This window comes from Rosa chinensis, chromosome 5 (assembly GCF_002994745.2).
Source record: "Rosa chinensis cultivar Old Blush chromosome 5, RchiOBHm-V2, whole genome shotgun sequence".
In the NCBI taxonomy this organism is placed as follows: Eukaryota; Viridiplantae; Streptophyta; class Magnoliopsida; order Rosales; family Rosaceae; genus Rosa; species Rosa chinensis.
This window is the reverse complement of record NC_037092.1, coordinates 10,809,257-10,825,317: the sequence shown is the minus strand read 5'-3', so window position 1 is coordinate 10,825,317 and position 16,061 is coordinate 10,809,257. Positions and strand designations below refer to the sequence as shown.

The following is a 16,061-nucleotide window of genomic DNA, read 5'->3' as shown; positions in this document are numbered from 1 at the left end:
AACATCCTGAAAAGGGACGTATGTCAAAATTTCGATGTAGACAAGTTAATGGGGAACCAGAAAAACACCGCTCTAGAGAGAACAAATGAACAATGGTAAAAGAATGAATGTAAAATTTAAACTACAAAAATTTAAAAAAGAAAGAATATGAACAATAACTGAATGTGGCAATATACCATCCCACGTTGCAGTCCCCTGAAACTACGTGAATAGAGTTACAACATCCCTACGGTATCCTCTCACAATCAGAAGTCTAGGCACATTCTCCACCAACAAATCCATGTATTCCATGTAGAAGTATGCTGGGTGGTTGACTGGAGGAGGAGGTAAGCTAACGAGCACGACCGCAGCCATTCTCGAGTATCTGAGTATTGTTGAATTCAACTTCAGAGTAGTGTAAAGAAACTTCTCCACCTGCTGCTCATTCACAACGACCTGTTTCCCATCCGCCATCAGTGGTGTCCCTTGTTTCTTAGCTGTTGACTTCATCTCGGCCAAGTAATCAGCTATCCGCTTTTGAGCAGCATTATAAGCCTCCACAGATTCATCTTGAGGAGCCCCACTGTCTGCTTGCATATCCCACGACTTCATTGTTACAACAATGACTTCTGCATGCATTCGAAGATCATACAGAAACTTCTTCACATCAGCCTTGAGCCCCTCTGCATCAGTATCCTCCTCCGCAATGCAGAAAACTTGAATTTTACAACTTTCAAAGCTTTCCTTAGTGAGGAGGAGCTGAGAGAGAAGAAGCATCAGACCTCCATCTCTTACTATCCAATAGAGATCAATAGTACCATACTGCCTCTGAAACTCATTGGGCCATTCGTCAAGACCTTTGACAATAACAACTGCCTTGTTTGCAACTATGCAATCATTTATTATTTCAACAAAGGTGTTTGGAATTTCTATTAAGTTTTCGCGACGCCATATTTCAGGATACCGCATCACCACTATGTTTGGCTTGAGATTGCCAAGACCCATTGTCTGGACAATGCCGCGGAAGCCTTCAGACATACTGGGGGCGACAACAATCTCAGCTACACCTTCACAGTGCTTGTACTCAATGTAAGCATCAAGCTGCTTGCAGGCAGCCTTGGCATCTTCAACACATTCATGGTAATCACCGTCTAGAATAGACACAAAGATAGACATTCCCCTGCCCTTCTTCTTCATGCAGTTGGCGAAGTCGGCAAGTTTGGGATGGCAGGGTACATTCTCTGGCAGCTTCCCCCAAGGCCGGCAGAATATCAGGGGGATGGGATACCAATTCTTTGGGTGCACTTGGTTTGCTGCAAGTGAAAAGTTAAGCATGAAAAAGCTCAATAGAGTTGCACAGAAGCATATTCTCAGTGATATATAGTTCCTTGTGCCCCAAAGTGCATATAACCTTGGTGGCTCAAAACATTCAATAGTAGGTAGAACATTTAAGGATATCTAACTAGAGTCACTATGAAATTACTCAGTTCTACCCATTGCCATATGCTTTGCTAGACCCCATAGGTAATGAAACAAGAAAAATAGGGTACAGAGATGCATGCAGAGGACATGGACATGCAAGGGTACTACATCCATTAGTAGAACAGCAAAATATTTTCATAATTCAAAATCGGAAAAAGTAAAAAAGAATCCCACTAAAATGACCATCACTTATTAGAACTGTAACGTTTAAATGTACACACACCTCCTAGCGATCGAAGACTTCGGAGAGCTAGCTGAAAATATGCGCTCTTGAAACCGTCACCCCAGTCCCCAGCCTTTCCTTTGATGCTCACATAATAATATATCAGGCTTGCAAGGGCTAGCGACACAATAGTGAATGCCCAAGAGATCAAGAACATAATCACTGCAGCAAAATACACAGCATATAAATATAATCTACAAAGCAAATCAAATTTGAACTGCTTATACACACATATAGGTACAAGAACATGAACCACACTATAACAATGGGAGACATTATTTAATGCATCCTAACAGTAATAACAGCAATTAATACTGGGCATGGTCTGTATCTGGTCGCACAAATTACATGGAATCATATTCACCTTCTTTGATGAAATTGTCTATAGAAAGAAAAGGCACAGTAGTGAAAACACAGTACAAAATAAGTCAAAGCATACCTATACATAGTGAAGCTCCAAGAAGAGAGAGGCTCCAATGGTGGAATTTCCACCGAGGACGCCAGCTGGGAGCATCTAGGAGATCCAGAAGGAAGCAAGATAAGTTCACACCGGCATAACACAGAAGGAAAAACATAGTTATAGTTGGTGTGATAAGATCCAGGTTCCCAATTATAACACACGCAATACAAAGGAATGCGGTAAATAAGGTAGCAAAGTGAGGTTCACTCCCATCTGCAACCTTGAAGTAGTTAAGAACTGGTAAGATATCATCATTGGCTATTGCAGCAAGCAGACGGGGAGCACCAGTCAGGCTTTGAAGAGCAGCACCTAAGGTTGAAAGAATTATTCCCACGTAAATGAATGCTGGGAAAGGCCAAGATATAGTAGCCGAAAGTAGCCTGCAACAGAAACCTTGGTTTCAGCAATAAAACAATCAATAAGGTACATAAACTAACTAATATAAAGAGATACCTCTAGTTTTTGAATTTATTGGCCAAAAATTTAATTAGGGAGATGTTATCCTCACTCAAATCATGTTATCATACTCCTCCGATTATCATTCAACCTTGCATAACTACCCACACCCTGGTGCTTATTCACCATACTGCATCTATTTCTGATCTTAATTTTCTCTCTCCTCAACCTCCTTTTCTCAAATACGCCCATCTCTTCTAAACCACTTTGCTCTGTTGTCAAATCGGGACAGTACATTACATATAGAGTCCAGCTACTTCCCCATTTCAATGGTACTTTGTTCATCATTATTTTGTACTATGAATTTGACATTTTTTTTTTTTTTTGCTTAATCATTTTTTACTTTTATGTAGTTATTGATGCAACTTTGTTTATCATTATTTTGTGCTTTAGATTCTGAATTTTCTTAATATTCATAAATATTTACATAATTTCTTTTGTATTCACATACTTTATAGATATTCATAGATAAACCCTAAACCATTTCTCTCTTTCTATGCCCATAAAGCCTTAAATCAGCATTTTTGCATTTGAAGTTGACAGAAATCAGAGTTTTGAGCAGTATCAACCTCGGGTTTTAATTTGCAGGCTTGGTTTTAATAATATTTTGACCTTTTATTTTTATTTTTATTTTATAAAATTTATCAGCATCCCAAAAGATCAGAGAAATCGGGGAATAAAAAGAACTATAAAAATCTGCCAACCTGTCAGTCAAAAGCAAATGTCTGGTGGCAAGTCCTCCAAATACTAACACAGAGATCAGGTACATAACAGTAGTTGCAAGAGTTGCAGCCAATGTTCCAATAGGAATTGACCGCTGAGTGTCTTTCAGTGAGGCTGATCGATTTGAACCTGCCATAATTCCTGTCACGGCAGGGAAAAAGAGACCGACCATTGCACTGGAAACAAAAGCAATGAAATAGTTTAGAACCAATTGAAAATGTTCTCACCATCCTGAACCAATACATTTAAAATGCCATCATGCCTAGGAGGAATAGCTTTATTTAAAAATTATCGGCTTTAAACGATTAAGGTATTTGAAAAGTTTCTCCAATTCCTAAGATTCAGAGGAAAATAATGGAAAGAAAGCTAATAAAGAAAAGTACAAACTTTTTCTCAGCATAATAAAAAAATTTATGCTTTTGGAATAAAAAACCTACAAATAATTCTTTTCCTTTCTTAAGAAGAAAAAAAAAATTATTTATGAAAAAAAAGAAAAAAAAGATGAGCATAGGGCACAACCAGAAAACAAGATCAATGATCTCTCTCAGAACTATAGGACAAAGAAAATTCTTGAACAAACAAAAGTTACTTCACTGCAGCTAGCAGGTCCAAAATACAAGATTACAGAAGAAAGAGAGTATTCCCTAAAATGAAGAGGAAGTCAAGAATTGCTGCATCCATATATTTAAAGAAAGAGAAATGGATAGGGCAGATATACACATTGAGGCAACTTGGCAAAGGAAAAATACAAATGCCTACATAAATGAATTTTTTTTTAAAAGAAGAGCAATTATAAGAAGTTGGTCAGAGCCTAAACCCTTGAACCGGAATTTCATCATCAGAAAGTAATTCTGAATCTTTTGTAGAGCCCAAATAGAACAAGGATGTCACCAAAAAAAAAAAATTTGAAGATGGATCGAATCAGTGATTAGAATATTGTCCTACACAAGAATATGAAGAAGCCAACGTTCACATATTTATTAAATCAGGCAACAACTATCAAAGTTTGGAATAATGATGCCATGACATACTTGAAGTCCCAGGAGACAGCTCCGTCAGGGTCAGGAACTCCACCGCTAGTAGTCTTCTGATAATCCGATTTCCAGTTATCTTTGAACGTATTAAAACTAAAGCCCGTGACTCCCTCTGCATTAAACAGTGTGGAAATACTATTCAATTAAGGCCACAAAACATAAGCCAATAACTGGTAATACAAACATTTGAGTGGATGTAAGTATTACAAAGTCAAGTTACTGAAATGATATAGGTGACCGTGATGATCTGCTATTCATCTATCTACAAGTCATTTAATTGTCAAGAAACTGGTCCAGATGAAGCCTTTGAGCACTAAAAACACAGTGAAATAATACAAGAGTTTCCAACCAATCAAAGAATCAGCATTTAATATTTTCTTTATGCATCATACGAGTTTGGATGGAATTCTCGTCCATCTCATTGATTCATCTTTTGTTCCAGAGAGTAATTGTTAGAACAAAAAACAGAGACACTATTATTGGTAGAACCAGATGATAAAGCTCGCTATGGGAGTTCAGAATAGTGATTATAAAGAATGTATTTACTTGGAAACATGAGAAATACATAGGTGACTAGAAATACTTCTCAACTTTGATAAAGGACCAAAGAGTATAAACAACAATTTGAGTTTCTTTGAAATAACAACTATTGAAATCCCGAAAGAACGCAGCAGCACTCAGACACAACAATCTGACCGCACCACAACCCAATAGGATCACAGCACAAGTGTGTGCGCAACTACCCGTATGGATCAATCCTACCTATTTGTACCTTAAAATTGCATGCAACATTATTCCGTGCAAAACATATGTCTGTGTAGATAACACACACACACAGTCCTTCTCAGGTAAGGATATCCTTACCTTAGCCTTAGGAACAGATTTTCAGTTTTTGACCACTTTTCGACCACACATTTACATCTTAATCGTTCAGTTTTTAGGTCCTAATGTATAGATCACTTCTGCAAATTTTCAGCCAAATTGATGATCGTTAAGGTATCGAACTCGATTAAACCAATGAACGAACCGAATCTGTCGAACCGGAACCGTTCGTGTTCATTAATGTAAATTGCAGTTTTAAATGCCTTATCGGTCATCAATTTGGCTGAAATTTTGCAAAGATGATCTATACATTAGGACCTAAAAACTGAACGGTTAAGATGTGAATATGTGATCGAAAAGTGGTCAAAAACTTGAAATCCGTTCTTAAGCTAAGGTAAGGACATCCTTAGCCAAGAATGACTGTACATACATACATATATATATATATATATATATATATATATGTATTTGATAAGCATCATTTCTTGAAAGAAAAATATATACTATACTCACTTGTAGGGTAATCCTTCCTTGCCAGAGCAATCCCGATATAGATGCACAGCATCGACAATAGAACGGGTATGAGGAAAGCAGGTGCAACCTTATTGATTATTTTCACTCCCCCAAACACAATAAAGCACAATAGGATGGTCACAATTATCCCATAGATTTGCAAATCATGCACACTCAGATTTAAAGTCTTTAAGTCATTAACTGTTGTTGTTTCTGTGTTGACAAGATGAAAAAAATTGGTAAGATACAATAAATGACCTAAATACTAATCAAACATGAGAGTTCTTATCTAGTTATACTAGAAGACCCAAAAAGATGTATATATTTGCCATGTGCACCAACTGTGCAAAATTTTATATTTAAATTGGCTTGAAAAAAAAAAATGAATATATATCCAAGAATTTGATTGTCAACCGGAACTACGACAAATTTACCACTGAAAAACCCAGCGCCTGGCAGAGCTTTCAAGAAGGTTTCCACAGCTCCCAAGACATAACTAAAACCACAAGAATATGAATTCAAGTTCAGTACTGTTCACTAATCAATATAAATATATGCATAAAGCAATCAAGAGAATAACATATTCTGCTAGTCTCAACTCCATTGGCTTCACAGACACCAAGCATACATATGATTATAATATCATTACATGATCACAATAAAGTTAACAGTGAAAACTCACAGAGCTCCAGCAACAGCATTTCCAAGAAAGAAACATAACCCAATGCTAACTCCAACTTCTGGACCAAGCGCACGACCAATTAGATAGTATGGTCCACCTCCCTACAAAGCAAAGTGAATACAAAGAAGACTTCATCATCTCCTTCTGAAAGCTTTATTCAGAGACAGCAGTATAATTCTTGTAATCCATATATTATTTCTTACATACAGTATCAGAGTAACCCTCACATGAAATGCATAAGCCAGTAATATAGTAAGTGTTTTAACATGTAGAGCACAGTTAGACTAGAAGCTACAGAATACAAACCAAATAACAAATTACTTGAATATAGGAATAATTGTTGCCTTCTCTGTAATGTGTCTTTAAGTCTCATAAATATAGAGTACCTTCATAGCACCGTTGGTTGCAATGGCACTCAATGATATTCCAGTCAGGAAAGTACATGTGCCACATAATGTAACCACCAACAGTGAATCAGCTATGCCAGCCATACCAACGATCCTGCAATTTTCATACAATCAGAAAACTACGTTATTATTTAATAACTATTATTTAAAAGTTATATATTTCAAGTTCAAACAATATGTTTCTTTTCACCCACTATTTCCATGTCGATTCATATCCAGCTTTCAAAAAGTTCCACAAGTATTCACATTTAACAAAAACAACCCGATTGCCAACCCTCACTGGTTGTGTCAATTGACATTATTTTTATAAAAAGGTAACTTTTTTTGTAAAAAAATTACTATAGAAAATTAATTGAAATTCAAAAGAGCGAGAGAGAGAGAGAGTAGGGGTGTTGAGTGTGCTCAACTACCCCAACATGATCAGATTCTAATTTTTCATTTAATTTTTAATTTTAATTAAATAAACTAATTCTATAGTTTTGTCCCTTATTATCTTTTTTTATTGTATTGTCAGGCAAAGGGCATTTATTGTCTTTCAAAAACCATCTCAAGCCCCTTTGGCTTAATTAGATCATAATAAGCAAAGTATGAAATAAACTTTTGAATTTTGGGAACTAAACCGAACTCATCAGAATACGCAAAAGAATACATTCTGAAGTACACCAAAGACAATTGACAAGGCATGAGGTATTTAGAAAACCTGTTAACGATTCAAAAAATAATTCGGCCATAGCACCCTTCATACAGGATCAAATACTAAATCAATCATACATTAAAATTATGATAATTCATTACATACTACCTGCAAAAAATTGGAAAGTACAGAACTATAGAAAAGCAAGATTTCTATGTTTTTGTTTTCATTCTTTTATAGAAACAGCAAGTTTATTAAGAAAAGCAAGATGAACACTGAGCATTACCAAGAAAAACGGATGTAGTAGATAATTCCCAATATGTTTTGCAGGCATGGGACAAATACACCCATCAATGTACCCGATTTGACGGCAGTATCCTGCATTAATGCAGCATTGATACAGAATACCATCAGAATTTCAAGACGTGCACTACCAAAATTCAAAAAAGCAGAAAAAGTTATTCAATTTATGGTTACTGTCTACTAGCAGATCTTATTTTACTTGGTTGATTGATTAATCATCATAACCTGTTTTAAACACATCGGAGTTGATTTGGATGGCTATCCATAAATTTCTTGTTGACAGGAAACTGCAGGACAGAATAATTAATTTCTTGTTTTTAAGGCGGACTTTTGTCTAAGTCTGGCAAATTGTATTCTACTGAGCTTATTTGTTTAAGTCTCTGTTTGTTATAAAAGAAAAAAGAATAATTATATTAAACTAGAGACAAAATGGGCCATCCATTATAAAGCAGAATGTATACATTAAGTCCCTAACTTGATCACAACTTCAATAACTATGGTGACTCATGCTACTAGGAGCTATCATACAATCTGAAAAATCATCAAGGTAATCTCTAAGTGACTAATAGGATGCTCAATGGACTATCATACCTTCGGTCTTCCATGGGTGATAGCAATATTTTCACCATCTCTAGGACTAGATGGTGCTGCAGCTTGCTCATCTGTCATACTGGAGCAGCAAGAAAACACAAATTCAGCCGGTCAATCACAAAATCAATACTAAACATAAGTGAATAACTTTCTAATTAAAATCCAAAATCAAACAAATATGAATGAATGGCCAGTTGCAGACATATTTGAAGTGCGGGTTAGATACTCCATACTGAATTTTTTGGAGTATCCACACTTTATAGGAGACAGAGCAAGAAAAACACAAGACTAAAGAGCAAAAAAAAAAAATACCTCTTAAGACCAAGAATATTGACAAGAGAATCAAAGCCAAAGAGTTCCAATTTGGATTCTTTCTGGGGGCCGTTGGCTTGCACATGACTAGCAGAGGACCCTTCTTTTATGTTAGAGCCAAGGTTCTCCTCAGAGCTCACTTTTATGTTCCTGCCCATGGTAAATAAACCAATTAGACATGACAGAGATCTTAAGCAGTCATAACCTGTTACTGTATATATGTTGCTTGATCTTCTTTTCATTTAATGAATATTTAATCACCAATCAACAGAAATGTTGCTCGACTTCCTCTATAAGTCTGACCTAAATTCAAGACGATACTATTGATATAAAACAAACAATCTGAAACTTCTCAATCATTCAAGTTACTTCGGCTCCCTAATTCTCATGTCAGTTCGCATAAATATCCCTATTTGTTAGCATGGGCCAAAGAGATGTGGCCTGTTGGTTATTTGGAACAACGGACACCGTTGAGGTCACAGGTCTAAATCTCAATGGCACCATGGGATGGGGTGGGGATTAAAAAAAAAAAAAAAAGTAGTAACTGATGTAAAACTAGTAGCACATCGCTTCAATTGTCAGTTCAAAGAAGCAACCCTAAAATACACTTGTTATTAGTTCCACATCCCATTAGCATTTTCTACTTCAATATAATGTGTAAATCTATCGTATCCAGACGTAAGCTCCAAAACGAAACTCATCAGCACATGCATCACTAGTAAAGTCGAATGCATTGGTAATGAATCACACAACATCTCCGCACCGCCAACCGTAACATATCTAAATCAGGCACATCTACTAGAGACACAACTATCACTATAAACTATAAAGCTACCACTAATACATATCAAAACCAGATATAGTTCTTACTTTGATTTTATTCATATAGCCAGATGAAACTTTCAGCTTAAAATTGTATCCAGAATCCAATAATTTCAATAGTTTCGTCATTAGAATAGCTGAGCTTACTTAAACACCAATTTTATGCATCAAATTCATTGCCAAACTCCAATAAAATCCGAAAATCTTTCAGATAAAGATAGACATACTTGAGCGAGGATTGGTGAGCGGGCTGAGAGGAAGAAGACGAGGACGAAGGATCGATGGACGACATCTCAAGCACGGCGCGATCGTCGTCGCCGACCACCGGACGATACTTGCGGCCTCTCCGGCCTTGGAACTCGTCGTCTCCGCCGGCTTCGACGTCCGCATTGTCCATTTCGGTTCGGATCTAATGGAAAACCAGTTGGAAGAATTGAGATTTGGATCGGCGTCGAAGATCTGGGGGTGAAATGAAGAGAGATTGAGGTATATGAGGGGATTAACAATGGCGGTGATCGAGAAAAAGAGAGAGAGAGAGAGAGAGAGAGAGAGAGAGAGAGAGAAAGAGAGAGCCGTCGTTGAATTGAAGAAAGGTGGAGACGAAGAAGGAGAAGAGTCCGGGTTTTCTTATTAGGCAAACGCAGGAAAAAGAGAAGAAAAGGAAATGGTGAATTGAGAAGAAGGGACGTCAAAAATTTTGACACCACCGCCTCCACGCGCCTTTTATAGGGTCCAATCTCTGCGCTCTTAAAATAAGAATTTCAACCTCTTTTCTCTTTCTTGGTTTTTTACTCTTTTTTTTTTTTACTGTTTTATTGATTCGTTATGGAGGTTTCGTTGGTATCTTTTTACGGTATTATTTATTTTAATTTCATCAGAATTATGAAAATTAGTTCAACTTGATATTTCTAGTGCGTGATTAATGAATAAACATACGTAACTAGATATATTATTGATATTTTGATGTACTGATGTATAATTACTGTATTATTATTGATATTTTATAAACATTCTCAACATTATTTAAGAATGATATTCTGATGTTTAGTTTGATAATCACGTGTTGTTATAGATAATTATAAACATTTTCAATATTATGTGAGGGAGCGCACGAGTCTTAACTCAAGTAACACGAGAGGAATGCATCGGAGGCCCAAATCACCATGTGAAAAATGAAAGGACTCATGGACGGCAATAAGGCAGGGATGACTTGCAACGAAAACAATTGAAAAGGGTTTTAGGAACTTGCATGCATCTGTTTTAGAAATTGGATATTTCTTTAATCCGTGAATCTTGATAAGAATCCAAGTAAAGACCTTAGAGCCAATCAACTTTACCAAAGATGGTGCTTTAAGGCTGAGTAGATACGAAGGAATACTAATACACAAATAGATTCAAAGGTTTACAATAGAATGGTCGAAAAAAGAGAGATCTGCACAGAGAAAAAGAGATTGCTACTATTACAATAAACAAATTACAGAGTAGATTTGTTATCCAGCTCCACTACACATAATTAAGATGATAATGATACAGCTTAACAGGTATACCACAGAGAATCAGAAGTGGGATTTTAGTCACTGAACTGAAATCAAATAAATTGGAGTTAAAACAAAGGTGAAAACGAAAGGCTTCATTCATCTTTTAAGGAGGCTTTCTTTTGCTTCCCATGCCCCTCCTTTAATTTCTCAACTTTTTCATTTCCGTCGAGCTGTTTGCTAACAGATCCCTCTTGAGCACTGCACATCTGGGACTTGATCTTGAACCCAAACTTCTTTGATACGTTTCCCCACGTGCTAGAACCTTTTACCTTACCTAACTTCTCAATCTCCTGTCTCATGTTGGAACACTCCTTCTCAAGCTCGGATACACGCATCCTCATACTATCCATCCCGACCTTCAAAACCTGATTCTCCCTCACAGTGGTCGCCCAACCTCCTCCCTCATTAGACCCCGAAAAGCCAGAGAACCCATTTCTTAACTGCCTTGATCCATCAAGATTGTCTGAAACCAGAAAGCAGCCGGCAATTGAAGACCGAAGTTGAAGCTGCTCAAAGAAGAGAACTTGAACAACTATTCTTAACGGTAGCCTCTCATTCTGGGCAGCATGAGTGCAAGCTTCCAAGGAAAGCTTCTGGCAGTCCATCAACCTGCAGAGCTGTTCTCTTTCAGCCTCAGCCAACCATGGGTGCGACTGCAAGTTGAAAGCCAGAGATCATTAAGCCATTATCATAGTTAATAAGAGTGCACTTACACGTCTGATTTGTGATTCATTTTTCTCTCAGTGACAACATCTTTTCAGATTGTGGTTAGCATAATTTGTCAGCCAGCAGCATGTTTAAAAATCGTTGCTGTATACACATAAAAGACATAAATCTACCAAACAGAAAAGGATTGGAGATAAATAATTCTACCTTGGTCACATTAGTTAGTTTTAAGCCTTTCAGGTTGAGACAAATACAAAAACTAGAGGTTCTGTCAACTCTCAGGTCAGGTACAAGTACAATCACAGAGAACAGAAATAAAATGCATGAGAATAACACTTTAAAAGAAAAACAAAAAAAAGTTTTCTTGATCACAATGAATGATTGATACAAAAACGTCCGGTCCACAACAGAGAAAACCAACAGCAAAAACCAGACCCATACCTTAACCATATTCATATTGTAATATGACCCACACAGTTAAAAGTATAAACACTAACAAGGTTGAGAGAATTCATATTTGTAACATATGATGTGATTTTTGTATGGCATAATGGATCAGCTTCACAGTCAAAAAGTTTTTTAAATGAGAATTAAGAATAATGCATGCTCAAGCTTATCAACAATCATATAACTATTACCTTTAAATATATATCTATAGCTCGATAGAGACCATCATCCAAGTGTCTGGCATATTCAGGAACAGCAGCAGCCAAAGCTTGAAACTTGGGGAGCTTCAAATTAACATCAGGAGCAACTTCTGCAAGGTATCCATCAATGAGTTTGGCTACCATCGTGACTGGTGTCAATGAAGGTGACCCAATCAGCTGGCCATCCTCGACCGAACCTGGAGATGCCCCACCTGCGATCTGTTCCATGGCAAGGAAGTGGTCTAATATACGTTGTACACAATCGACATTGTAGAGTGTCTCCATGGAATAAGAGAAGTTCGGCATCAAAAGATCTTCCAGAGTAGCTTGATCAAGCTGCATACCAATCCTTCTCTCAAAATTTGAGATGCAGGATGGGTTGGCTCGAAGAATCATGGCTGTCCGAAGTAGACCAAATAGGAATTTGGTTGGGACTAGACGCTTCTGCAATGGAAGTAGCCGATCCACCTCTTCAAGTAAAAGCTTCTGGTCTTCTTCGGATGGCGGGGAGCCCAAAGACGCTGGTGCAAGACGGGTACTAGACTCACTAGTTCCTTGACGCCGACTTAGCCCAGGAAGATACTTCTTAGAATATGAAGTGATTGACCCTGCAATAATCTCTTGTTTGATACCACGAGATTCCATGACGGAGATCAATCTCTGATATAGAGGCAAGCTTAAGGTTGACGCATCCTCATACCACCAATCTGAACTTGATTTTTTGGGTCTTGCTCCTGTACTTATCCCATTCCACAGGACACTCCCGCCAGGACTTTGCATGGGGCCTCCATGCTCCTTAACAGGCCACCCGAACAGATTAGGATCAGTAGATGCTTTTGTGGCTAGTGACTCAATGCATCGCTTTGTAATGTTAAGTTCTTCAGCATAAGGGAGAATATCATCACATGTTTGAAGTGCCTTCAGAGAATCTTTCCAATTTCGAAGAACTACTTGATTGAGAAAGGACTCGGTGTGGGTGATTAAATTGCCTTCCCCATACTCTTCAGTCATTTCAAGGTGCTCAGCAGCACATCGGAGGTATACAACATTTGAAGCAGTCAGTTCAAGTTTCACCCCATAGCAGAACTTGGCTACCAATTCGAATGTTTTAGCCCCACCAGGAATATCAGGGAGGTTTATATTGCATGCTTCATCTCCTTCTTCAGATGCTTCTGAAATCAATCTTTCCATGACCCCACTTCTTGAGAGCAAAGGAAACTGCATCAAAGACAAGTAACGTATGAACTTGGCAACCAAATAAAAGTTCAATTTCAACTACCAGTATAACATAGTGCATATAATGAGACTATTTTCTTAGTGAACTATATTTGAAGTTGTAAAGTAATTCCAATCCAGTAACTACAATTGACAACAATATACCTGTCAAAATGATGTAAATGTAAACATGAAAGGAACAAAACTTACCTTATGAAGATGGAATGACATTTCTCCAACTTCAACAACAACATCACTAGGAAGCCCAGTGGTGCAAAACCTACAATTGCAACAAGAGAAGTTAAAATGTCAGTCAACAAATAAGGGCAAATGAGGGCAACTACACTCAAGCAGTAGCAATTAATGCATCTACGAACTCAATAGGCTCAAATCCATTTCCCTTTTAAGAAATCTGTAAGCACATATTGTGGTTTTTCTATAAATGATCAATGAGGAGGAATAATGTTCCCCACTTGCATACAGAAGGGCCGCTTCTTTATTATGGATTCTCAAATGGCACGTGAAACCTCAAATTGTGGTTTTTTGCATCACGGAGCTCTGTCTTATCATAAAGACAAGAGCAAGAAGCCAGATCCATTTAGGTAACAAACTTGAATTGCTCTGTTATCCTAATTTTTTACTGGGTATTTCTGAAATCAATCATGAAGCATAGACCTCGTAATGCAAGAGGTATCTACATCATGACTTTAAATTCACAACCTGGGTATGAGATGCTTCACTAATCACTAGAAAAACAGCAATATATGCTTCCGAATTCAAACATTTGTGCCACAAAGTCTGAAGCAGATTGAAAGTCAATATAATTCAAGCTATGAATTTGATATCTTCATAGTAACAAGTCATAACAAACAGCTCGAATTTTTCCGAACTAATTCCCAACTTAGAAGCTACATAACAAATTCAAGTTTTATAGACGGAAATGAACCAAATAAGAAATTCAAAACTTTGCATTCAAATTACGGTAACTACAGAAGTCAGGTTGCTTACCAGGCCTGTCCTTGTCTATGGAACGCATCACTTTTAGATCCCAATTTCATGCAAGCCATTTTCGCAACGAAGTCGGTAGCCAACTTCAAGACCAAACTTCCAAGGCAGCCAAGCTCAGCAGCTACCTTGAATTCAAGCTGAGAACTCAAATTCACACCAGGAAATGCCCAAACCAGAGCAGTTTCATAAGCAGAAACAGAAACCCAGAAAGCTATTTCCTTGAAGCCAAAACCAGCCTGAGAAAAAAGCTGAAGAACCAAACACCAATTCCTCAAAACCAAGTCTTTAAGAACCTTGAAACCGCAGAACAATGCAGCAGCTTTTCTTTACTAACTTAACTGCCTCCAAAAAGCTGCAAGAACCCACTAAATCTTCTGCCAAAACTGACCTGAAACGTTACCTGTAGATATAATAGAACAACCTGAACTCCTGAATTCCTCCACAAACCCAGTTCTGAATCCTCGAAAAACCTCTAGAACAACTCCATTAAAACACACCCACCTCCAAAAACAACCCAAATCTGAAACCCAAAACCCCACAAACCTAGTCCAACCAAAACAAAAATCCTAATTTACAGAGCAAAAACTTAGGTCAACCCCTTTCTTCCTCTGCCCCCAAAACAAAACCACAAGATGCCACTAATTGATTTCAGCACAACCTCTAAACGACCCAGAAATATCCAAAATTAAAACCCATATGAGACACAAGGGACCAAAACCACTGACACCCATTAAATTAAAGTAAAAGACCTCCCCCCCAATTTTAATGTCCCTCAAAAACCATGATAAAGCAAAGACCCATTTGCCCAAGACCCCAACATGGCCATTATTAATGGCAGCAGCTCTCACGCTCCTCCAGACCTACCCTCCACAATTTCGTGGGGTCGTTTGGCTTGAGACACACTCATTGCCATTCTAGAACTTGGTTCCAGAGAAGAAGAATCTTAATGATAAAATATACTAGAAAACCACTGTTATTCAATTTAAATAGTAAAGACTCAATCTTTTTTGCCAAAAATTAAAAAAGTTTCAATCTTTATGCAATTAATTAAAGAGAATTTAAGGGTTTAGTAAAACAACATCTATCTGTTTCGTCCAGCTAGGCCATGTGGGAAGCGTTACTTACGCTTATGGGAAAACAGTTGAAAGGCGTTGTATATATTATCAGTGGGATTGGATTGACTCGTTCTGAGAAGAAAAGAAAAAGTTTTGAATTTGATGGTAATGTGTGGATTAAGAGAGCGACGGTCAATTCTGCTGAAATTATTGTCCCATGCAAGAATGGGGGACCTGCCCTCCCTGTATTGATGGAGATATATGCTCCAAAAGGGTCGGTTAGGAGGAGCTTTAATGGAAATTTAAGGCATTTGGAATGTGCATTACTCCATTTTTTGAGATCTTGATGAAGTGGCTTTACTACCCTAATCCTAATCAAAATTTGACCTATCATTAGGGCAACAAAGCAAACTTGCCAATGGCTAAAAGGGGCTACAAGTCCATCGTGCGATGTTCTTCAACCGGCTTTGTTCATCTCATACGTCATTT

The 16,061-nt window shown here is 37.5% G+C and overlaps 2 protein-coding genes across 2 annotated transcripts; both read right to left on the bottom strand.

The window, feature by feature from the left end:
* Positions 1-73: 73 nt before the first annotated feature.
* Positions 74-10,128, bottom strand: LOC112164551 (cation-chloride cotransporter 1). The gene is made up of 13 exons (XM_024300775.2): positions 9,671-10,128; positions 8,622-8,771; positions 8,310-8,388; positions 7,702-7,793; positions 6,761-6,875; positions 6,375-6,475; positions 6,127-6,188; positions 5,693-5,905; positions 4,355-4,469; positions 3,305-3,499; positions 2,124-2,524; positions 1,685-1,846; positions 74-1,292 (listed from the first exon to the last, which is right to left on the bottom strand). Exons 1-13 carry the CDS (start codon positions 9,838-9,840, stop codon positions 202-204), a joined length of 2,946 nt encoding a protein of 981 aa, XP_024156543.1. The 5' UTR covers positions 9,841-10,128; the 3' UTR covers positions 74-201.
* Positions 10,129-10,876: 748 nt separating this feature from the next.
* On the bottom strand, positions 10,877-15,675 carry LOC112164816 (BTB/POZ domain-containing protein At1g30440). The gene is made up of 4 exons (XM_024301145.2): positions 14,518-15,675; positions 13,720-13,789; positions 12,286-13,512; positions 10,877-11,634 (listed from the first exon to the last, which is right to left on the bottom strand). The coding sequence occupies exons 1-4, from the start codon at positions 14,574-14,576 to the stop codon at positions 11,074-11,076; spliced, it is 1,917 nt and encodes a 638-aa protein (XP_024156913.1). The 5' UTR covers positions 14,577-15,675; the 3' UTR covers positions 10,877-11,073.
* Positions 15,676-16,061: the final 386 nt, after the last annotated feature.

Excerpts from the sequence above, each read along its gene's own strand:
- LOC112164816 (XM_024301145.2), bottom strand. The coding sequence starts at position 14,576 with ATGGCTTGCATGAAATTGGGATCTAAAAGTGATGCGTTCCATAGACAA. Across the intron at positions 13,790-14,517 it reads CATAGACAAGGACAGGCCTG|GTTTTGCACCACTGGGCTTC; the intron begins GTAAGCAACCTG and ends TTGCAATTGTAG. Across the intron at positions 11,635-12,285 it reads CTATAGATATATATTTAAAG|TCGCACCCATGGTTGGCTGA; the intron begins GTAATAGTTATA and ends TTCAACTTGCAG.
- LOC112164551 (XM_024300775.2), bottom strand. The coding sequence starts at position 9,840 with ATGGACAATGCGGACGTCGAAGCCGGCGGAGACGACGAGTTCCAAGGC. Across the intron at positions 6,476-6,760 it reads CAACCAACGGTGCTATGAAG|GGAGGTGGACCATACTATCT; the intron begins GTACTCTATATT and ends TTTGCTTTGTAG. Across the intron at positions 2,525-3,304 it reads CATTTGCTTTTGACTGACAG|GCTACTTTCGGCTACTATAT; the intron begins GTTGGCAGATTT and ends TTTCTGTTGCAG.